We start from the raw sequence: 25,534 nt of genomic DNA, 5'->3' as shown, positions 1-25,534 counted from the left end.
AGGTTTTAAAATTGCTCCTTGGCAGGTTCTTGTGATTCCTACTGCAACCATTTAAAATATGAAAAAATTATATAAGTCTATTTACAGCCTGAGGGATCAGGTTTACAGCAATAACGCATCGCCTCTCGTAGTGTATATTTGAATGCACATCTTTTCTGAATTAAAAGATGTTTTTTTTGCCCTCTAGCTATGTAGTTTTTTGTCCTATTATAATATGCCTATTTGTTAGTGTTGTATAATTGGTAAGTATGTCTCTCTAGCAGTTATAGTAGTTTTCCCACTTGTTAACGTGTTAATGGCAGGTGTGATATCACAGCAGATACCAGAAATGATTGATTTGTTTCGGTAACACTTTGCTTAAGGGAACTGTTATTAGGCATAACATCTGCATAAGCATTTATAACAATTTTTTTTGTCATAAAGGCTGCTTTTGTCAGGTTGACGTAACACCTGAATCAAGTAAGGTTGCTTTTTTGTGGACATAAGGTTGATTTTTTTGTTGATATAATGTACATACAGCCCTGAAAACTAAACTTATAGTACATCTGTTATGTCAGAGTCACATAATGGTGATGTCAATCATCAAAATGTAATTTATTATAATTGAAACTTTAGAGAAAATTGTCATGAAGGACTTGTCATGTAGGAGTTGTGTAGCCCTATGAACACTACCCTTAAGTATTTAAAACAAAATTTTCTCTTGTTTGGAGAGACTGAATGTAGGGGGAAATATGACATGTACAATGTAATCTTTACTGAATGTAAATGTAAACTTTATTTTTACTGTATTTATCACTTCCTGCTCCTCCATTCTATTTTGTCATTGAATATTGTATGGTAATTATATATCCAAAACAACAATGTAATAGCATATTAGTACTTTTATGTTAGGTTTTGTGTCGGATCCTTTAGTCCAATGTAAACCAGCCTATCTACGTGTAGAACCACTCTGAACCACTATGCAAGAGTAGTGCTGTCAGGAAGTGGAGATGGTGACAGTTGTAGAATAAGACAGTTGCAGGTATTTATGCAGAGCTGTAAACAATGGCCAGTGATGAATCCCACACATTGTAAGTTGATGTGCTCGTGCACAGCCACGCTCAAGCCATGCCCTGAAATAGCCATGTATGGTAAACAACTTCCCTTTATAAAGCACAGTAGCCTGCTCGCGGTGTTGCTTGGTTCAGACGACTGGGAGCAGGCCAAAGGATCTAAGAAGATCAACTTCACAGACAGTGAAGTAAAGATACCGTTGCATGAAGTAGAGCAAAACAAAAATGCTTTATTTGGCACTTTTATGAGTAGTTTGTCCGATAAATAAATAAATAAATACAGTCAGGTCCATAAATATTTGGACTGTGACACAAATTTTGCCCCTGTACACCATCACAATGGATTTGAAATGAAGCAATCAAGATGTGACTGAAGTGTAGACTTTTCAGCTTTAATTCAACAAAAATACCATTTAGGAATTATAACCATTTGTTACAGAGCCCCTCCATTTTCACAGAGTCAAAAGTAATTGGACAAAATAACATAATCATACATATTAGGATTCTTTTTAATACTTGGACACAAATCTTTTGCAGTCAATGACTGCTTGAAGTCTGAAATCCATGCTGAGTTTCCTCCCTTGAGATGCTTTGCCAGGTCTTTACTGCAGCCGCCTTCAGTTTCTGCTTGTTTGTGGGTCGTTGTGAAAAGCATGCTCAATTGGGTTGAGGTCATTTAAGAACATTTCATTTCTTTGCCTTATGAAGCTCTAGGGTTGCTTTTAAGGTATGTTTTGGGTCATTATCCAAGTGCTGTCCTATCAGTTTTGTGGCATTTGCCTGAATCTTAGCAGAAAGTATAGTTCTATACACTTCAGAACTCATCCTTCTACTTCTATCAGCAGTCACATCATCAATAAACACCAGTGACCCAGTTCCACTGGAAGCCATACATGCCCATGCCATAACACTGCCTCCATCACATGTGACAGATGGTGTGGTATGCTTTGGATCATGAGCCCTTCCTTTCTTTCTCCATACTCTTCTCTTCCCATCATTCTGGTACAAGTTAATCTTTCATCAGAACTGGTCAGGCTTTTTTAGAGGTTTTTTAGCAAAGTCTAATCTGGCCATTCTATTCTTGAGTGTTACCAGCGGTTTGCATCTTGAGTTAAACCATCTGTATTTACATTTATGAAGGCGTCTCTTTATTGTAGACATTGACAATAATACGCCCACCTCCTCCAGAGTGTTCTTGACTTTCATCCACTTTAGTTTTCTTCCATGGTCCTCGAGGTCTTTTTGTGTTGCTGAGCTCAATGCATTCCTTCTTTTTAAGAATGTACCAAACTGTTGATTTGGTCACTCCTAAAGTTTCTTCTATCTCTCTGATAGGTCTGTTTTTTGCAGCCTAATGATGGCCTCCTTCACTTGACATCTCTTTGGACTGTATATACTGAGAGTTCCCATGAACAGCTACAAAATGCAAATTCAACACTTGGAATCACCTCCAGACCTTTTATCTCCTTAACTTGTCATGAAATAACAAGGAAACAGGCCAAAACTGGCCATGAAACTGCTTATCAGTCAATTATCCAATTACTTTTGAGCCTGTGGATATGGAGGGGCTGTAATTCCTAAACGATTAATGCACTGAATTAAAGCTGAAAGTCTACTCTTCAATCACAACTTGATTGCTTCATTTCAAATCCACTGTGGTGGTGTAAAATTACGAAGATTGGGTCACTGTCCAAATACTTAAGGACACACATATATGTATGTATGTATATGTATACATGGATATATATATATATCTGGCATGAGCCAAATCTTCAAACAATGCATAATCTAAATCAATGTTTAAATGTTCTTTTTTTGTGATTTTACTTTACATTCCGTCTGTGTCACTGCATAGTAAGTTTACCTGCTATTGCATTTTTCTACCACTTTTTTCTTTTTATCACAGGAGTTTGTGGAAATATACACACATCCTCATTCATAAGCAAAACTTGATAAATTCCATTCAATGCAGAGAAATGTGCATACGCACAGTTTATGCACAAAACTATGTGTACACACGGTTGATAAATGAGGCCCCTGGACTGTATAAATGGTTCATGGGTATTCTTTCAGAATCACTACGTATTGTGTAGCATCTAAGCAGAGTTCATTGTGTTTGCCTTGATGTGCCTTGACCCTTGCTTTGTTCCTTGGACATGTTTGTTGGATAACCCTTTGGCTTTGATATCTGAGCAATATTGTGTTCTGACCTCTGCCTGCCTTCTTGACTCTGATCTCTTTATTGTGTCTGCTCGATGTTTATTACATTTTCTGCACATGGATCCTCATCACCTGAGTCTCCCATGTTGCAAAATACTTCGGGATGTGCAGTTATAGAAAAATAATCGACGTCACACTATCTCAATATTGATTATTTTCCTATAACAGCATAACTGTTACCAAGAATCTTCTGACAGAGGGTGGTTAAATTTAAAACTCTTGAGATCATGAAGCACTATATGTTTTTTTTCTCTTGTACTCTCAGAATCCTTTTTTTTTCTTGGAGGAGTTCTTCTACAGCTTTGTTTATTCTACTGCATACTGTACCAGTGCTCCTATAGGCATTGATTAATCGCCAGGAGGAGTTTGCATTGTATTCAGATCACACTGTGTTGTGAGCTAAACTGCCCACTCCACTTTCTTCATCTATTCAGCAGCTGAACAGGTTCCTGAGAGCAGGCTAGATAATAAATCTACCATTAATAAGCCACCAACTGAGAAATAAATGTCCTTTTTTTTTTCTTTCCCTGCATTAATTCTCCATAAGGTGCATCCCTGGTGCTGTGTTAGTGTGGAGTTTGGGGACTGATGCAGAATGAATGAGGATTAGCTGAGGGTGAAGATATCTTGTCCCTTGACATCAATACACTCTCATGATTGTAAATGAATCTGAATTGAATAAAGTGTGATTGTTTAAGTTTAAGGTGAGGGGCAGGGTTAGCACTCAGAGCTTTAATAACACCATATTCATATTCATATCAAATACAACTATATCACTCTGATTCACTGGTGCTGCTGGAAATGATGTGAGATCTGTTTGCACACACATTATAGCAACGGAAGTAGAGTTTTTGTTTTGTTTTTTTTGCAGTTCATACATAATGGTGATTCTGTTAAGGTGGTGGTGTTAATGTGTGTAGATGTGGCTGAATTATTGTTAATGTTAATGACATGTTTATGAAAAATGATTACAAATTAAGCAAACATGAAACAGCTTAAGAGTCATGATTTGATTGTGTGTGTTGACATACTGTATTTCATTTTGAAACAGGAAGTCAGATTGTTGAAGTGTTTGACTGATTTACACAATATCCAATAGCATTCAAGATACACAAAACCACCACCAAATCTACACAACCTTGACAGTAGCTTAGCAAACTAGCTACATTTGGGAAACAAGAGCCTTTTTTTGAACTATGGAGGATTTCTCATCCAGACCTGTTGATTTTAACAAAGACGATATCATAGAGCAATAAGTTTGAGATGAGGTTGACTGTCCATAGTGACAGTCCATAGTGACCATAGCTTCTACTTTAGAGGAAGATCTGCCCCTGGGGGTGGGACATAAAATATGTTCTAGAGAGTATAATTGGAAGATCACAAAGCTAGTACAAAAACGTGTTATTTAGTAAATATAAATATAAAATTTGAAAAAAAGAACATCTCCAAAACATTTTGTTGTATTTTCTCCCTAGATGTACAATCATGCTGCTGTCCACAACACTAATTGAGAGGTGAAAAAAAAAGCTCTGAAACATCAATTTAGATTTCAGGGACACTTTAATAACAAAGCCATTATGAAATGTTATGCATGCTGAGAGAAGGATAAGATGATAAACCCTAATATAGTCCATCACAGTTTCCTCTTTTTTGTTGTATATATAAAGTCGTCATTATGTTTGATGGTTTTACTGTGTCAGCTGGAGGTTTTGTAAGCCTCAATAGATATGATTTCATTCTGATTTCTGAAACTATTTCCTTACTTTCTTTTTATGTAAAACAATCACACAGACAGCATGGTGCAAGTTATGATTTCTGAATTAGTGGGAAATAGAGGTAGCACTTTGGACTTTGCATTCTATACTTCCACTTTCACATTCAGAATAAATGACAGGATCTCAGCCCTAGATTGGATTTCATTAATTTCCCCCCTGCAATTAGCCGCTGCCGGTGAAAACGATTACTTGCGCTAATTAACTTTAGCGAAGTCCTGAGGCCGGTTAATTCAATTACTTCCAATAAAAGGTTTCGGATGTTCAGGCTGGACCATGAACTCTCCCATAGCAATCATTTCAACTTTCGTCCTATTTACAGGAAGAGTTCCACCTCGCCTTTGAAAGCTAGTGAGTACTCCTCCTCATTTTCATGTGCAAGGAGAGGAAATGGAATTCAACTGTGTCCAAGTTAAAAGAATCTCCTGCTAGCAATAGTTGCTAGGAAGGACGATAGTTTGCAAAACATGCAATTGAGATAGATAGTTAGATAGATAGATAGATAGTCAGACAGACAACAAGAACAGCAAGGCCAATTCTTTTGTTTTTGCTATACACTGAAGATGTTTTGGGATGAGATCAAAAAATGAATATGAGACAACAGAATTTCAGCTTTCATTTCATTCAGATATTTATATCGATAGATAGATAGATAGATAGATAGATAGATAGGGGGTCCAACAGATTTTATTTTTTCCTCCATTTTTTGTAAGAGTCTTATCACTTCATTTATAGCTTCACACAGCTGGCAACAGAGGTGAAAACACACGCACACACATACACATACACACACACACACACACACACAGTGCTCTCTTTTCTGACAGCTCGCCAACACACATTCCAGCCTCAGCAGCCTATTTCAGGACACTCGTCTTTACAAATAAGCTGCACATCAGCAGAACGGCTCAGCATGCACAAACCACGCAGGGCTGACACTGAGGGCATGTGTGTATGTGTATGTGTGTGTGTGTGTGTGTGTGTGTGTGTGTGTGTGTGTGTGTGTGTGCGTGTGTGCGTGCGTGCCGGAATAAATCATCTGCATATTTGACCTAGGGCAGTGAATGCTTAAGCAAAAATCACTTGAATATTGAATAAAACAGATTAAGTGTAATTAGTGGCACTATTATCTTGACAAATGAGATAATAGCAAGCTTTTAGTAATGACAACAGGAATAGCCATTATACATTACAGAGCCCTTGTCTTCTTTAATAATTATGTAATAAATCCTGCACTTAAATCATTAATGATCCCTGACCACTGTTTATTCTTCCAGGCAATTTTAGACTAGATAAACATTTACAAACAAAACAAACAAAAAAAGCAAATGGCATTGCTTCATTATAATATGATTGAAGCTAAAAAGAAAAATCTGAAATTCCTGGAATTCATGCACGCTCAATTTGCATTTACGTAGGCATTTACATAACATGTCGACTTTTCCAAACAAAGAACCACAGTGGTTTGACTGTACAAATAAATTTATTAAAGGGATTTATAAAAGGTCACAATCAGGGGCGAGAGAACAGTCAGTCCATTCTGTGCAGTAAACACTAATATATTATTGCTGTCAATGAATTCATGCCTCCACTCAGCCTGGAGAAGTCAACAATATCTGAGAGAGAAGAATGTCTGTAACTGAGAGAGAGAGCGAGAGAGAGAGAGAGAGAGGCACACTGTGTACAGACTGGTTAAGTCTCTCTGTATTGTAGAGAAAAACAATGGAATTATAACAGAATGCTTCCAGTATTGTACATTTCTTAGTATAACTGCAATCTCTTCATCAAAATGTCCTGTTTCAATCATAACAGTTAGTGAAATATAATGTAGGGTTTATATATCAGGTAGTACGGGACACTTTAGGAACGTTTTTACTTGTTTACTTCTTTGTCTTGTATTGATTCTACAGATACACTATATGGCCAAAAGTATGTGGACACCTGACCAACGCACCAATATGTGGGTCTTCCCCAAACTGTTGCCATAAAGTTAGAAGCACACAATTGTATAGAATATCTTTGTATGTTGTAGCATTAAGATTTCCCTTCAGTGGAACTAAGAGGAACTGTTCCAGCATGACAATGCCCCTGTGCACAAAGTGAGCTCCATGAAGATATGGTTTACAAAGGTTGGAGTGGAAGAACTCAGTTGTCCTGCACAGAGGCCTGACCTCAACCCCACTGAACACCTTTGAGATCAACTGGAATCAACATCAATGTCGGACGTCATTAAACTTTTGTGGCTGAATGAGAAGAAATCTCCACAACCATGCTCCAAGATCTAGTGAAAAGCCTTCCCAGAGGAGTGAAGGTTATTGTAACAGCAAAGAGGGAATAAATCTAGAATGGGATGTTCAAAAAGCACATGTGGGTGTGATGGTCAGGTGTCCACAAACTTTTGCCCATATAGTGTGAATGTCAAGAGCTTCAGGTAAAGTTCACCTCAAACATCAGAATGTAAAAAAAAATCTCAGTGATCGCAATGACTTGGTTGTTGGTGCCGGACAGGCTGGTTTGATTATTTCAGAAAGTGCTGATCTTCAAAAATTTGAATGGTGTAAATAGCAAAAAACTCCAGTGAGTGGCAGTTCTGTGGTCAGAGACGCCTTGCTAGCGAGAGAGGTCAAAGGCCAGACTGGTTTGAGCTAACAGGAAGGCTACAGTAACTCAAATAACCACTCTTTACAACCCTGGTGAGCAGAAAAGCATCTCAGAATGCACAACATCTCAAACCTTGATGCTTAAACTGTTGTACAATGGCCATATTTTTTCTAATAGTCTGCACTTCCTAACATTTTGCAACCCAGTAATGGAAAAGCACCCTAATATTTTCATGCTAGTCTGAATTCTAACATGCTAATTTTGAATTCAGTAGCGGTTTTTGTCAGCCTGTCAGATTCAATAGTTCTGAAAAGGCATTACATAATGCTTTAATTTATTCTCTCATTCTGACTCTCATTCTGAGTGCTTTACAGTTCAGAGGAGAGGAGGAGCAAAATCTCGTCTGCACTGCAAACTGTAAAACTCTCAGAATGAAGCGAGTGCATTAAAGCAGAGCCTGATGCTTTCAACCGCTCACAGCAGGCATCAACCATTCAGTCTTACACAGTAGCGTGACTAACTCGTAGTTTAGCATTCATACCAGTCAGAAAATATCAGTCCATAGGAAAAGAATGTAAAAAGAGATCTCCTTATTATCTCTATAGTTCCTAGACAGCCATGAAATCAAACGGAAATAAAAGGAAGACGTCTCCATAAGTTTCCCGTCTCTCTGCTTTTTCTCCTCAGACAAAGATGCCAGTAATCTCACATATGACTCCTCTTGCGTTTTAGTAGACATCAAGTCACACATTGTTTTCACATCGGCTGAGATGATAATGTGTCAAGTTCATTCAAATAAATTACTGCAAGCATACTAATGTCTATTTGGAGAGATGTACAGTTTTTTTGGTAGAGTGTGTTTTTCATATGCTAGTTCCAATGAAATGGTTTATTAGCTGGGAATTTTCTCTGACGTATTTCCTGTCTGAAACAGGAAGACAGAATGATGCTGTGTTGAAGTGTTTGACTGACTTACACAACAGCCAATAGCATTTAAGATCTACCACGCCCTCCCCGCCATTAACCAAACTGACAGTAGCTTAGTGAGCTAGTTAAGTATGGAGAACAGCAATTAACAAGAGCCTTGTACTTATTCTTACTGAGGGAAATATCCCTGGTGGTGTATAAAGAATAGTGTTCTAGCTGTGTCTGAGGAAGCAACATAATCCAGCAAGTTGGTAAAACACTCCTCGAATAAGTGCCTGTCATGTAAATTCCTCCCTCTTTAAAATGAATGAACTCCAACCATTTTTTTCCACAACCAAAGGGTGGTTGGAAAAGTGACTAGTTTGCGGGGAGACACACAGCTGGAAATATTCTGACAAATGATGTTTGCTGCTAATGAGCTACTACTACAGCTAACAAGCTACTACTGTAGAGCAGGACCCGCTTCTGGGGGCGGGGCATGGATGGTTATAGAGGTTTGCCTGAATGTGAATCATTGAAGATTTAGATTTTTTCCCATATGTGATGAAGAATACAGTTAAAAATAGGAATAAATCTAGGGGCACTACTTGGAAAAATGTACATTAGCATTTGTAAGTACGCTAGCATTTGTAATACTTGAAGAATATTACAATGGACACTACGTGCCCAGTATTCTAACAACTGTTATTTAGTATGTAGTGTATAGTATATATTATATTAGATGTAGTAATACAGGTCTAAAAAATATTTGAATATGTTAAATAGTCAAGTGTACTTATTGTTCCTAATAGGTTATTTATGTTTTTATGTGAGCATTTTTAATCTAGTAACGCCGATTCGACTAACATTGGAAAAATAATTTGACTCAATAAACTAACCAGTGAACAATAGGTGGTGCAGCAGTGAAACATGATGGTGTGTTCAAGTCCTGCTGATGTCAAGCAGTGCTGTTCTCTCTGTTGAGTTTCGTAAAATCTCAGAAGAATTTCATTTCTCTCTCTCTTTTTTTTTGTCCTCTATAGAATATTGTGTGACACAGATACCGAAATGAAACATAAGTCAGAATCCTCATTCAGTCTCCTGAGATAGCAAAGAGAAACCTTTAAGCAAAGACATTTTCCTCTCATTTTTTACTCCTTCATGAACTGATTAAAAAGTTTAGAGCAGAAAAACATTAACCTGTGTTTATTAATGGCAAAATGTGAAAATAGAAAATTCTGCACAATATTAGTCATCGTTTGTAGTTCCTCAGGTATTGGGGGATTATTATGAAGTGTGACAGGAGTTGGCTATCATAAAGATGCATTTTATAAAGTTATTCTAGAGATAATGTGCTAATACCCTGTACTGTTTTAAGTAAGGTTAGCGTCTAGCTCTAGTTGTGCTTGCTTATCAAACAATTATTTTCAGGCTATGAAAAGATTAAAGTAGTTAAGCCATGCTTCTAAGCTGTGCTTTTTTTCTTCAAACAGGCACCTTTCTGCCTTGAGGATAATGTATTTGATAGCTACAAATGTTAGTCATGAAGACCTGATGCGATTATGTACGTTTGCAGTAGTGACAGCTGCTGAGAATATTGAATGGGAAGGCTACTTATCAGTAACTCTATATTATTATTACGAAACCATTATGGTTGAGTGTTATAGCACAGGTCTCATCATAGACATGAATTATTACACATACACACTGGAACTCACTCACTGAAAGCCAGATCAGGCTCGTGATTAAAACCAATGATCAGGATCATGACGGCAATCACATTAAACAGAAAAGATGAGCTCTTTCGTTCAAACAAAACAAAGCTTACAGTTCTGATGTTTGTCTAATTTGTACTCTGATTAGACAATACTTGCTTAGTCTATTTACTTGTAGTTTCTCCTACAAAGCCATTTTGAGAAAGTAATCCACCTTGTTCCTGTTTATTACACTCCCTATTATATTTCATGTGTGCCTTCTCAGGCACTGTTATGTTATGACATGTTATGGATGTGCCAGTGAAACAGGATTTAAATAAATTAGGCCCAATGGACATGAAATCCAGGGTCATTTCACTGTAATAACTTGACACAACTGTCAACTGTAGGCTGTGTGAATCTACAGTCTGGGCTTGAAAGAAATCAGCCCCAGCCACTACTTAATATCATTATGTATATTTTTAATTACGACTGTTGGTGATGGTGTTGTTCTTTGATTAAAATATAAACAGATTTTATGCTTTTGTTAACAGCAAATGAGATGCCAAAAAATGTTTTTATGTGTTTTTTCCTTAAAAGAGAAGGAGAAGGATGGTTTGCTTCATTAACTTTCATTTTTAGCCAGACTGTTCCTTCAAGTTTGAGAACTCTGTTTATCTAGTAGTAATTTTTCTAAAATGTTAGTAACATCCATCTTCCTCACTCCAGCTGACTTGAAAAGCTTTTTGCTTAATGTTAGCATTAGCGCTTGAAATTTGCCCTCTCACCAAGTTCATTAATGCTCCATCAATCGATAACCATCAGGAGCGATTTAGAATAACACTGCGCTCCATTTGTCTTTTAGATGCCATGACATAGTAGGTGTCCATTATCATAACGTAACCAAATAAGACTTGGACATTCAGTATGTTTACTTCTACTGGAGGTAGAATGGTAGTGTGATCAAAGTTCCTCTTAAAGTTTCTTTCTCATGTGATCTCAGGGAGTTTTTCCTCACCATTGCTGCATCTTGCTTTCTCATTAGGGGTCTAAATGACCAACAGGACTTCTGTAATGCTGCTTTAAGACAATATATATTGTAAACTGAATTAAATTAATAAACACTATGATATTGAATCCAAAGGCAACCTTGGTCGTCACTGATGCTGTGTTTATGAGTGTGTTTTTTGTCGTGTATTTACTGATGTGTTTGTTTTAGTGTATTTATGAATGTGTTTTTCTCTACAGGAGGCAGAGTGGCATTGTGATGAGTTCACCAAAGGTGCCTGTTTCAGTCGAGGGAAATCAGAGGTGAGAGTTTCCTCTTCACTCTAGTGTCATTGTACATAATTAAGGTTGTAAAAATCGAGGTTCTCGAGTTGCATAACAGCCTCTGCCCTGGGTCAATTAGTGGGAATTTAACCAATCATGTGTGTCTGTTTGTTCATCTAAACAGAACAGAGTAGTTAGTGCTTTTCTCCGAGTGCATTCAGCTACCTGTGATGTTACATTAATTAATCCTACACCAATTGTTTCTGACATAAAGAAGACCCCAGTACTATACTGAATAATCATATATACAGGTATTAAACATTAAGCAGGACTTAAGCAGGACATCAAAATTGTGCATGTGAATTGTGTCAATATATTTCTGAAATTTCTGAACCACTTTCAATTTCTGAAGCCAATTTCTGAAGCCATCTTTCTTGGAATCTATTTCTAAAGCTAACCTCGTTGTAAGTCTCTGTATGAAATTAACCCAGTTCTACCCCAGTTAAAAACTATGCTCTTTCATTTGCACTTCAGTTCTTCAGTTTCCCTCTGAGGGGCTCCTTAAATGTTCTGTGTAAAAGCCTACAACAGTGTGTTTTCCATTCAGTAAAGGAAGAACTCTTTAGGAAGCCTTAACTGAAAATTAGAGCCTATTTATAGCCTCTTTTTACCTGAATTATAATAAATTAAATCAATAAAAGGAACCCCTGTTTAAACTTTTCTGTCCAAATGAACTCATTTACATTTAGTTATTCTTAGAGAAGCTGTTTGATGAGTGGCACAGTTATTTATATTAACACAGACCCTTGATACATTTGATCCAGATAACATAAAAACTTTACATTATGATAATATGATAATTCAGTTACAATGCATTTCTTCAATCAAACCATTTTGCAATTTTTTTGTTTGTTTGTTTGTTTTAATGTCTGTTACACTGCATTACAATAATTAACTGTAGGTCCATTAAATGTCTCGATTTCATCTTGTTTCTTTCTTATTAAGAAAATTCTTAAATTCTTAACTTCCCATGGTCTTTAAGCTGTTGGAGTGTGACGTCTTTTCAGTGGCTGACTAAATCAGAACAAATCCCAAAAGCATATTCAGGGTTTAAATGATTTCCTTTCTTAAATCCCTTCCTATTTGCAGTACAAATATGAACTCCTCACACACTGAGTCATGCTAAGCTATGTCAGTTTAACCTTCCTGTCCTGTTCACTTCTCTGCAATGTTCTGTCCTCTTGCCCCATTATCTCTTTTAATATAAACAATTCTAGTGCAAACAGAGACCCTAAAGCCTTTCCCATGCGCTGGACTCCTTGTATATATACACTTTCTGGCCACTCTTATGGGAACTCATTGCTCATTCGTGCAATTATCCAATCAGCCAATCATGTGGCAGCAGTGCAATGCATAAAATCATGTAGATATAGATCAAAAGCAAACTTCAGAATAGAGAAAATGTGTCTCTGATTGTAGTATGAGGTGAGTGTTCCAGAAAGTGGTGATCTCCTGGGATTTTCCTGCACAACAGTCTCCTACTACAGTTTACACAGAATGGTGCAGAAAAAAAAAAAATCCACCTAACACCCTTACAGTGCAGGAAGATGTACATTGACACATTTGGCAGATGTTCTTGTTCGTTTAGTTCTTTTATCATTTAAAATATGCCACCTACCATCAAAAATAGAAATCTTCTCCAAGATATTATGAAAGTTTGTTCTAAAATGGAGTGTTAAACATGTAGCCTGCGAGTCAGGACCAGCCTTATAAAGGCTCTAAAACCCGTCGCATTAAATGAATTTAGAAACCATGTTCAAATCTTGTGGACTGCGGTTGAATTGAAAGGTTCGAAAAAAAGAGCTAGTCTCTTTTTTATTTGACTAGGGAGAAAATTAGAGCAATAAACCCATGGCCATATACTCAAATACTGATAAAATGTGCTAACGATGTGTAATTAATTTTATTAGCAAGCTAACAATTTCGCACTATAGTCATATCTCTTACCAAAAGAACTAATTTAGAGGTTTCATAGCAAAGGGGGTGAATATTTATGCAGTCATACCTTCGAGGTTTTTTATTTGTACCTTTCAGATAAATGCAGATAAATGAACACATGTAAGAGGAGTTGTTGATGTGTTATGGGTCAATAAAATGATTTCTTTGGTCCGGCCCACTTGACATCAGACTGTGGCCCATTAGCTGAAATGACTTTGACGCCACTGAGCTAAAATAATTTTATTTACATTACACTTTTTAAGCTTAGCCTTGTTTTATGAGCTGCAGGCTAGACAGAAAGCCCATGACATCATGATATGTTTAGTTATGGATATGTTCATAAACCTATACTTATCTACTTTGAATCATTTTCATTTTTATGAAGTTCTTTTATATAGCCATGCTTCTGCTTAGGAGGTTGTGTTGCTTTTGTATTATTAATTATAAAACATGCATACCTGCTATTACAGTATCCTTGTGCAAAATGTGTATTACAGACTCATTATTTCTTGCCTACTGCATAAATCTAATGCAGGTAGTTAACATGTAGCAGTTTATACTAAAGATTTATGCCATATTAAAACCCTTTAACTGTTTTAACCCTTTACGTTCTACTAAAACAAGTTTAATAAAGCTGATGTATGATTTTACGGTTCGTCTTAATTGAAATGACTTCTTCAGTATATGACCCTGCCTCGACCTCCAGGGCTTCCAGTGTATTTTCGTCAGTCTCCTGTGGTTTAAGTGGTTTAAGAAGCAGTTAAAGGCCTATAATAAGGGCTATGCTGACCAACATATGATTGTCATTCAGAATTACAAGCTAAGTCACCTTCTCCTGAGTGCTGGTGGTTATGAGTTGCCGTTTGCATGGAATTGTTTTCCATCCTGCCGCTGTATCAGCTGAAACGGCTAAGATTAGAAGGAAAGACTTTGGCTTAATCAGTTCAGGTCCTGCCAAGTCTGCGACAGTGATTGTTTTATGTAACCAATAGAAACCTTTCTTTTTTTTTGAAAACTCATAAAATGCGAATTTTACGAGTAATTGTCCGCATCTGGTTCCCTCGGGGCCATCACATGAAGAGAAAAAGAAGCTTTGATTGATATTAATGCGGTTCAGTCCGCTCCATTTGTTTGTAATGCGCACAGCCGTAGCTGCTATATTATTCCACAAAGTGTAGCGCTTTCTCAATGTTTTTTTCCCCTTTCCTTTTCATAAACATGTCTCGTTGTGATGAGTCGAGAACATTAAATCTGCTTTTATTTACAAACAGAGAGGAGCATTGCCTCTTGGCCGAATTATGTTAGCAAAAATAAAAAGAAAAAAATGTCTTTTTTTAAGAGGTGGGTTAAGTTAAAAGATCATGATGCAGACCCCTACAGAAACCCCTCAAGCCCTGAAGAAATAAAACACTAAATTAACCCCCTGAGAAGGAGAGTTTAGTCAATGGGGAGAGCAAGATTTATGAATTATAAGCCTTACTAAAGCACAGAAAGGAGGTAGAATAGTAGAAGTCCAATGAAAAACTCTCAAAAGTTCAACAGGTTCAGATTGAATACTAAAAACTATTCACATGAAATGACTGATCTGAAGCATTGCTGTTTCCATAGATATACATATTAGAGGCCTAGATAGGCAGTAATACGAAGCCAATAATTAAGTACCCCCCACAAGCTAGACTATCTTTTTCTCTACACTAAAACAACAATTTATTTATTTCTTAATATAATAAATATACTAAATTTTTATTCTGGTTGAATATAAAACCCAAAGGGTTCTATTTATTATGGTCAAGGTACCAAGCGCAAAAGCAAGTCATAACATCTGTGCACATTTTTGGGATCTTTTGTGCTCAGAGTGACACAGATGTGGCGAAAAAAGGGGCGAGTTTTAAATGAAATGTTCATGACATTTTTATAATGATATATGAATAGATTGACTTGGCTACAGGTTTTATGTTCATTTTAATGGAGCAATACCCACTGTAATAAATGTAGAGTCTCGGATACAAGGTCGCACGAATGCCAACAGTCTAAAATGTAGCATCATGCAAGGGGTTAAATCTACAGAGATCTGAGATTGAATTTAAGGAAGTAAAGAGAAAACGAGTAGGCCAATGAAGAATATACTGTAGACACAGTGACAAAGAATTCACAAGCACATTGTTTCACTAGGTATGGTTTCCTGCTTTAAGCACTATAAAACACACGATTTATGTTAAATATCCTAAATACCAAATTCTCACTTTGTGTTTTTAATCACCTTAACCATAAGTCACGACTTAGGCTATTTATATCTGATTTGTACTGCAAAATGCAATCTCTGCCACGTCTGTTTTTTAACAAATCAGTATATATCATGGGAGAATGAAGTGAAATCCCTGTGCCCAAGAGCTTTATGTAGATAATCGGCTTCACACCAGCTCCAACAGCGAAAAACTATTTTATATTTACAGTACAGTTTTATGTGCAGCTATTTGTATTTTCAATGATGTTGAGATCATCTTTTGAGATGACACACCTAAGTAAGCATTAAGGTCACGTGAGAGAGAAAGTGAAATTCTGCCACAACAGTTATATTGGGTGTAGCAGGTAAACATGGCACCCCTTAGCATTTTTGTTGTATCAACCTTATAAGGGAATGTTTTTATATTAATTAGATTAAGCAGACATTTATTTATTTTAGAATTACTATTGTAAATTGTGATAAATGTTCCAGAAATTATTCTGATAAAGAAAATGTAATGCTGCCACAACAGATGGACGTATTAGACCATAAGGAGTTGTTTAAAAAGCGTAACAGTTGATCTATTTTAAAACCGTACACATGAGGCGAATGTGATTTTGTTGATATAAAGTATTTGATTATTGTATGTCCATCATTGCTGTTCCTTTTTCACTGATGTTTTACAACATTTTTTTTTTCTTTTCACAGGAAGAATGCCAGAATTATATCCGTGTCCTTCTGGTGAATGGGGACAGACTTTTCACCTGTGGCACAAATGCCTTCACTCCAATTTGTACCAATCGTACAGTAAGTAAAATGTTGTTTTATATTTTTTTTTTTCCTCACATAACTCAATTACCAACAACACAAGCACACTCTCTGGGTTGTCAGCTTTCTTGGCTGGTCTAACTATTCTCAAAGAAAAGAAAAATGATGGCCCTAATAAATAGATTTATTTTCATCTATGTATGCAGTCTTAATCAATAGAAATCAAAATGTGTTTCTCTGTTATTTTAAAGACTAAATAATACTGCATTTTACCATTCTAAAATAATTTGTTATATGCTTCAGTTTAGTTTTGTCATTAAAACAACACAATCAAATTATTTATCAGTTTCCAAACACAATAAATGCCAAATTCTCACTTAAAACTGAATGTTGACTAAAGTTGACGAAATATGTCTGATCACATTAAAAGCGTTGAGTTGAATATGAGTTTCTATGCAAAATGCACATTTTTCACGCTAGCTAACCTAACAGCGAAAAACTATGTAACACTTCAAAATGTTTGCAGTTTTGTTCAGGAGTATGTAGAGGTATTGGATCTTTCAGTGACTTTGAGATCATCTTTTGACAGCGAGCTTGAACATAAAGCAACAAGAGATGCTACTGATACATCACAGTAAGCATCAAATTACTTCACGGTTATTACTCATTATATAAAAGATGTATAGATTAGCTTTGAAATGTATATGCATGCCACAAATGGGCTCTGTGCTGTGTCACGGCCACCGAAATGTACCATAGATCCTTTATGTGGTCTGGGATTTGATACGGCTGAATTGCAGTGAAATGAAAAGGTTCTGTGTACAGACGTCACGCATTGTTTCCATCCTTCCTCTTTCATGCATATCAGTCAGTCGTGTGAGAATCCTGGGCTTTAAGTAACAAGATTACCCATAAATCCACTCTGCCAGCGGTGACATTTGCGCTGATGATCTTCCCCTCATTGGCTCTTTCGGAGGTGGCAGTTTTTATTCGCTTCAAAAGGTGGAAATACCTAGTGTGCTTTATGCCAACAGGATTTTAAAAAAAAAAAAACAAGCAAACAAACAAAAGCACAGTGTGGCATAAAACACAGCTGTCTGAGTCTAAACCATGGATTTCATCCTATAATATGCACTACACCTGGGTGAGAATTGCAAATTAAATGCACAGAAGGCATTGGGTTACAACATACCGTTAGCTAAGGCATGGCTGTAGTAGTTGGATAACACTTCAAGCCCTGATTTCCCACTTACCACCTCATTTTGGCGCTCGGTGATTACAACCCCCAGCTCAGCAACTACTCACTGCATGTCTGCTCCGACCGCTCATGTAGTGTGAACGTTTCAGCGACGTGATTTTCTCAGTCTGCCAGAGATCGCGTCCAATATTTTCAAGCATGTTTGATTTTCGTGCCGATGAATCGCACACTGTGAACCCCTCTGTGACTAGTTGCAAGTACAGTGATGAGAAACAGCCCATAGCTGAAATGCTACTAATGACTCGCTGAGTTTTTGTCTAGTGTGCAAATACTGTATGATGTGCTATATTCAAAGCTTTGCTAGAAGAGGATATCTATGATCAACTCATTTGTTTTAATTTGTAGTAATACACTTAACTAGAAAACTAGCTCACTATGTTATGTGATGATAATATAATAATGTTACCTACCACTTTTTCGTCTAGTCAGGTTTATGGGCAACCAAATCTAGGCAACACAGTAGAGCTTTTACTTGCCCAGTAGACAAGCTGATAAATTTATGATTTGTCCTCTGATATGACTGTTATGACACTTTCTGGGCTGCCTTACATTATAGCTTTACGATGGCTGACTTTGTAGCTCAGTGCACTTCTTCTCTGTCTGTGTCATAATGGTGGTGATGTGATGTAGCTTGACCAATGAGTTTAATTAGGAAAAAATGAACAAATTTGAGCCATCCGAAAAAGATGCTCTGCCATGTCTTGTGAACTTAAAACTTAATGGTGACATCACGATGAAACCATGCGTAATGTATAACATCTGTTATATAGTGAAGATTTTAACAGTTATTACACTGTAACAGCAAAGTTATGTATATTTTAAGTGCATCTGTTTCTGCTTGACAATATCATGACACCATGGTAACAGAATGAGTAAACTTTTGCTATTTAAAGCAAAATTTAGTGAAATATTATGGCAATGCCATGACACTGTAATGGCACAGAGTTATGTACACTACATGGCCAAAAGTATGTGGACACCTGACTATCACGTCCTTATGAGGGTCTTCCCCAAACTGTTACCACAAAGTTGAAAGCACACAATTGTGTAGGATGTCTTTGTATGCTGTAGCATTAAGATTTCCCTTCAGGGGAATTAAGAGGCCCAAATCTGTTCCAGCTTGACAATGAACGTGTACACAAAGTGAGCTCCATGAAGGTTGGAGTGGAAGAACTTGAGCAGCCTGCACAGAGCCCTGACCTCAACCCCACTGGTCACCTTTGGAATGAACCAGAAATCCTTACTGCCACGTTCCAAAATCTAGTGGAAATCCTTCCTCAGAGGAGTAGAGGTTATTATAACAGCAAAGTGAGAACTGAATCTGGAATGGGATGTTCAACAAGCACATATGGGTGTGATGATCAGGTGTCCACATACTTTTGGCGGTATAGTGTATATTTTCTCTGACCCTAAATCAGCATGATTTGGCATGACACATTATCACCATCATGTAAATGTGACATATCAGAAGTACACTGAGCTACACTGTTGACTGTCATGACCCGGAAAAAGTCTTACCGACCTTATGTCAACAAAAATCTGTTATTGAGTCAGGTGTTATTGAGTCAACTTGACCTCATAATATGAAAAATACCCTTACTTAAAGTGATGTGAAAGAATTTGTGTTAAAAGATTTAGTTTCTGTGTTTCATTTATGAATTAAATAGATATCTGCGTGCCTACTATTTAATTATGGACATTCAGTGCCTTCATTCCTCCTGCACTTTGTGTATTCTGAAACTGTCCTTGTGAATTATGAAAAGTTTTACATACTTCTGTGAATCTTTATGATGTGGCTCAGTGTAGCACAAACCCCACTGCCTGAGTGTGAATTGTATCATTTAACCTTATCTCGTTTCTCACTTAATACTCTCTTAACGCTTCTTCTGGTCAACAGAGACACATTTTTTTAATCTTTAAGACAAATGTACTGTAAGCACAATGCACTGGCTTGTACATCATCATGTTGTAAAATGAATAGCTTTGGAAACAGTTTTAAAAAGATTTCTTAGTATCTAAACTGTGGACACTCAAGGTCTTTTTTCTCCAACATGCTGGCTACTCAAAAACTCTGTCCTTGTGCATTATGAAAAGTTTCATTACTTCTCTGTGTCCTGACAACGTGATCAGTGAATCTGAATCTTTAAAGAAAAGCTGCTCAATGTAGCCTAAACACAGCTGCCCGAGTGTGAAGCGTATCTTTCAGCTCCTCCTCTTAACATGCATTACAGCCGTGGTATCCGCAAGGGATGCCAGACGCTAGTTTTGTGAAGGTGTTCGATCAAAAATGAAAGCCCTCTTTTCATTTTTCTCACCCATCCTGCGAAGACATGCAAACGACACTTCCTTTAGCCAAACATACAAATTCACCCCAGGCTTTCCTGGCAAATAAATTAGCTCTAAGGAAGCTGAAGGGAGCTGAAAGACGTCCAGGCCTTCTGCGAGCCAGGATTTGAGATAATCCCTCTTTTACACCGATCACACAGGGCGAGTGTTGTGGCCATCAGCTGCTTGGGAGATAAACACATCCGAGTGAGGCGACACAGAATATGAGCTTCCTGTAGGACAGATTTATGGAGTGTTTATCTAAAGGACAGCAGTTGACTAGATAAATCGAATGGAATTTAGTGGTCGGATTCATTTACAAGAAATTTGCCTCACTCACACTGAGACAGACAGTTTAATGAGCAAAAAGAAATAACAGTTTAAGATAAAATATGAATAAGAAAACAGAAGAGAAACAGAATGAGAAAAAAAGGATAATGCTTCATTTAAAGGCTGTCTATTATATATATATATATATATATATATATATATATATATATATATATATATATATACACACACACACATAGTGGCATTTGGCAGATTTACATTTATGTCATTTGGCAGACACCCTTATCCAGAGCGAAAACTGAGCAGTTGAGGGTTAAGGGCCTTGCTCAAGGGCCCAGCAGTGGCAGGTTGGGGGTGCTGGGATTTGAACTCACGACCTTCTGATCATAACTTCTAGTAATATTTTAGAAATATTTACATGAATTTTAGAATTCCTTAGTATTTGGTATGTCCCCTTTTTGCTTTAATAACAGTGTGCAATCGAGCTGACACAGACTCCACAAGTTTGCATAAAACCTCACGATTCATGTTAGATCAAATCCCTGAAAATGTGCATCAATGGGAAGGGATATGACTCATGGAAAATCTGACCTTTTGTACAAAGGAGTTAACATGGTCAATATCACAAAATTGTGACCTAGAAATTGTGCAACATCTTAAATATTAAATAGTCAGGATGCTGCACCTTTCTTTTTTTTTTTTTTTTTATTGTTTTACAATTTTCAAAATTCTAAAATTTTCTGGTTATTTCCAGTTTTAAATAAATAAAAAATCCCAGATTTTCAAGGTGATTTCAAGGCGACTTTTGGACCCCACTGTACCACACTGTACCAGCTGTACTCAAAGCTCTGCTGAGTTGCAAAATACCAGCCATCAAATGAACATAATAACAATATCAAAATAACATTTTTACATATCTACACAACTGATTAGTGGCAACTGTACACAATGTCCACCTTACCCCATTATAGGACAATGACTTATTTAAGAACCACATATACCAGGAATGATATAATTTGTTTGTTACCTGATTGTGTCCACCTGTTATGTGTTATTCCAATTGGACACTACATGACCTAAAAATTCTCAGAATTGCTGTATTGCTCACACTACACCACTTTTATCTTTTGTGATCTGCTGTTTTGTGGACATAGTGGTGTACACGCTACAAAGTCTATCACCTGGAGAGATCCCTGTCGAAATGTGTCCAGTCCCCTTGAATCCATAAAAATAAACACAAGAGCTATACATCATGTCTATCTGCTCTATTTAGTATGGAAACAAGAAAAAAAGAGAAATAAGAGAAAAATGGGGAGGAAGGATTAATTGAGGAGACATGAGTAGCAAAGATTGTCTGTTCTGCAAAGAGAACTGAAGGTACAGTGCAAAGAAATGTGTAGTTAAAAGAAATTAAGAAACTATTTATGCAGGACTAAAATTAGTGTATTGTTAAAACAACAGCATGAAACAGTAGTAGCAATGGATTCACATTTACCCTGATAACAAGCACCTTTTGCTCAGGTTTTGTGTTCTGGTTTGGTCCTGTCATTGGTTTATTATCTGATTATTACCCTGCATTTTCATTGCAGTGTTGCAAAGTCTTATCATGCATGTGTATCATTAAGTCTAGGCCTTTTTTTCTGAATATATATCTTTGTGCTTCTTGATTTTCTGATAATAGATTGCTAACAGTAGTTACTCTGAGCACCAGCACTAGCATCCAGGGTCTACTCACTGCACGTTACAGTAGCTATCACACATGAAATAATCCACTCAGATTCTTATTTCAGTTCTTCCTCATCACAGGACTTCTCTTCTGACACTGGCTCCTGGTTGGTTTTTTCCTGCATTTTCTATTGGGTCCTTAATACTGACCCAGAATGCTATGCACTTGTCATCGGTCTTCTTAAGGTCATCTGTGTCAGTCCACTGCTGCACTGACTTCACTGGCTTACTGTAGCTGCTGTATTAGATTTAATTCCCTGATGCATGCCTGCAAAGCTAAAAGTGGAGCAGCGTCCCTGTACCTGCTAGCAATGGTGAAATCCCAAACATTACCTGAAAGCTATTTTAACCATAAGTATGGCTTGGAATAAGACTCAAAATGCATGCATGCATCTGTCTGAACAAGCTGAGTTACATAACTGAACTCTAATTAAGTACTTAATTAAATAAAAATAAAATTAATACGACCCAGAAACATGATTCATGCCATAAATAAATTAATATATTCCAATATTTGTGACTCAAATAATCCAACAGTACACCATTAACACTAATTACTTAAAACATTTTATACCACAGTGCAGCTGAATTCTCAAATCTGATTGGTTAAAAGGTGTTGATTAATTTTCTATAACAGCAGTTCTGCAATTCTGCTGGTCGTAATTTAAATGACAAGTTTATATTAAGAGAAGTTTGGGCTTTCTGGTTTTTCTCTGTAGTATAACATGCAAATTGTTCTGATATTAGAGGAATAAAATATTTCAGTACATGTGGTTATTGGAAAATAATTTGGGCTAGTAACCAACATCATGTAGAACTGTAGGCATTTATATTTTATTTTTATTAAGTATATTTGCCATACTTTACAATGAGCACATTGAACAGCTATAAAATGTACAAGAACAAAACACTTCAAGTCATGTTGCAAATGCTGTTATAAGCGTTTCACATATACTCATTATTTTATAAATATGTTGTTCAAGTGTTAACACATGCATATGTTAAATTCACATGAAGATAGGCTTCAAATAAAGTGTTGCCTGAAAAAAATAGTCTTTTTGGCAGTATATTCAGAGTGCAATACGTACCTGTGATTTTATAGGAAAAGCCATTAGCCTGCAATTTTGCTCATAATAGCAAAAGGTTGCCTATAAAATCTGTAGATGCTAGCATTTATGCTTTGATTGATTCTGTTTTATTTTGAGCTGTAATTGAATTTCTTTTTAGTTAGACAGAGTGAGGCCTAAATTATTCTGACAAGTTTCTCAGTTTCTATTTAATACAGACCAATTGTATTATCGGCTCTGCCAACACTGGTTATGTTATTTATTTCCAAATATAGGGAACATATTTCTGTCTCCATTTTGTCTTTTTGTGAAAGCTAAATCTTGCCTCTATAAGCCAAACATGATTAATAATGACATTTCCAGCAGTGCAGATGTATACAATGTGTATCTGGAGCCTGATTGTCAGAAGTATATTAATGTTTATGGACATAGCAATATACCCAGCATGAAAAAGTCACTTTTTTTTGTCCATGTTTTGTACATGTTTGCATGTCGTTTGCAGCTAATATCCACAAATATCAATTACTTTTCATACACGCTGGCTTCCCCTTTCCTCGATAAATGCCACCTTATGTGTGTGCACGTGTGTGTGTGTGTGTGAGACTGCCAAGTAACAAGATAAAAATGTTGACACTGGCTACTCCTCAGTTATTTATTTCAATTGTGAGCAAGCCAGCATTCCCAAATCAGCATTTTTATTCATGCTGCTCTCTAGCTCAGGAAAAAATATATATATTTACTTCCATATTATCAGCATATTATCTCAATCATCTCAACAAATTCAGCGTGAATACAAGTGCCGTCCAAAAATGATTTCGCCAAACTAAACATTTCTCTCCATTGTCTACCACTGCAGGATGGTTATATATTATTTACATGAAAAACATACAAACAATAAAGCAAACAAATAAATAAACAAACAGATAGATAGATAGATAGAAGTAGGTAAATATATATATATATATATATATATATATATATATATATATATATATATATATATCTGCTATATATATATATATATCTGCTGTTATGTTATTTAGACTATAGTCTTTTTCTGGCTTGTGATAAAGAGCATTACATCAGGATGGTTAAAAGTTATCAAGTAAAAAAGTTATATTAAACATGTGCTAACTGAAGACCATTTCCCTCTTTCCAGTACTAACCAATTCAGGTTTCTAATTCAGGTATCTTCCCTCCTCCAACTAAAATTCCTCCTGAAGTGGAGGAAACTACCCTCCAGGGAAAAGTCCACTCCCTCAGTCCTCATTTTTCTCGACCTGCCAGCTGCCTTTGACATTGTGAATCGCCAGATCCTTATCTTCATTCCTGCTGACTTAGGCATCGAGAGCTATACTCGGACCTAGCTTTCGTTATATCTACAGGATCGATCTTTGTGTATATTCTAGAGAAATGTTTCATCACCTCACAGCTGCACTGTGGAAGTTCCACAGGGCTCAGCTCTTGGTCCACTCTTGTTCGTCATATACACTTAATCACTGGGAATCAGATTACATGGACCCTCTTACCACTGCTACAGTGATGACACATGGCTTCAGTTTTTATTTCCAACACCATCCTCCCAAGCAAGAAAATATCAGACTGCTTTTCAACATTTTGTTCTGGATGGAAACTAAGACTTGACAAAACAGAAGTAACCTCAACTATGCTAAGAACTTCTCTATACTGGACTGCTTAAATAGAATTAGCTAAGTAATAATCTGTTAATAATAAAAATAATTTAAAAAGATTCAGAACTCAATGAGGTCAATCTGACTGAAATTTCAAACGGTGGGTAATCATTTCATTTATCTGCTAGATGGAAAAATAATTGCTATGTAAACCTTTGTGTCTGATTACTTTCACTGTCAGAGTCATTGCATGCATTCGGCTCATGTGTGTTTGAGTTATGATGAACTCCACGTGCAGTAAAAAAACATGAACATGTAGAATGTACACAAGTAAAAATTAATAAACCCTTCATTTCTTGTGTAGTTATTCCAAAACAATGGCTCTTAATGTTGGTAACATTAGAAGACGAGTACAGTCATTACACCGTTGCATAATTTGTGTATTTTATGTTATTTTTAACAATCAGAGCATCCTTGAACGTTAAACCATGTCCTGCAATGTTGTGCAAATATGAAATGCTGAGCACATTTTCCACTGTCACAAATTATTCTTCTTGCTGTCCACTCAATAACTACACTTGGATGATGTTTTTTGTGATGGATATAATTTAATTTAAAGTAATTTAAAATGCAGTGCAATTAAAAAAGGTGAACACACTGACTAGACGCCCATGCTCATAGTTGTTATGGTAACCTTGATACTAAACCCCGCTGCTCAGTTTCAAATACA

General features: G+C 36.5%; 1 protein-coding gene across 1 annotated transcript in view; it reads left to right on the top strand.

Moving 5' to 3' along the window:
• sema5a (sema domain, seven thrombospondin repeats (type 1 and type 1-like), transmembrane domain (TM) and short cytoplasmic domain, (semaphorin) 5A) overlaps positions 1-25,534 on the top strand; it is a 209,275-nt gene that overhangs the window by 82,246 nt on the left and 101,495 nt on the right. Inside the window, exons 5-6 of the mRNA XM_026938143.3 lie at positions 11,494-11,556; positions 16,448-16,546. Of these exons, the coding sequence (XP_026793944.2) occupies positions 11,494-11,556; positions 16,448-16,546 (162 nt within the window). The remainder of the gene's footprint in view (positions 1-11,493; positions 11,557-16,447; positions 16,547-25,534) is intronic.

Source organism: Pangasianodon hypophthalmus, chromosome 22 (assembly GCF_027358585.1).
Source record: "Pangasianodon hypophthalmus isolate fPanHyp1 chromosome 22, fPanHyp1.pri, whole genome shotgun sequence".
Lineage (NCBI taxonomy): Eukaryota > Metazoa > Chordata > Actinopteri > Siluriformes > Pangasiidae > Pangasianodon > Pangasianodon hypophthalmus.
The sequence above is the reverse complement of the archived record's forward strand: the minus strand, read 5'-3'. Positions and strand labels throughout refer to the sequence as shown.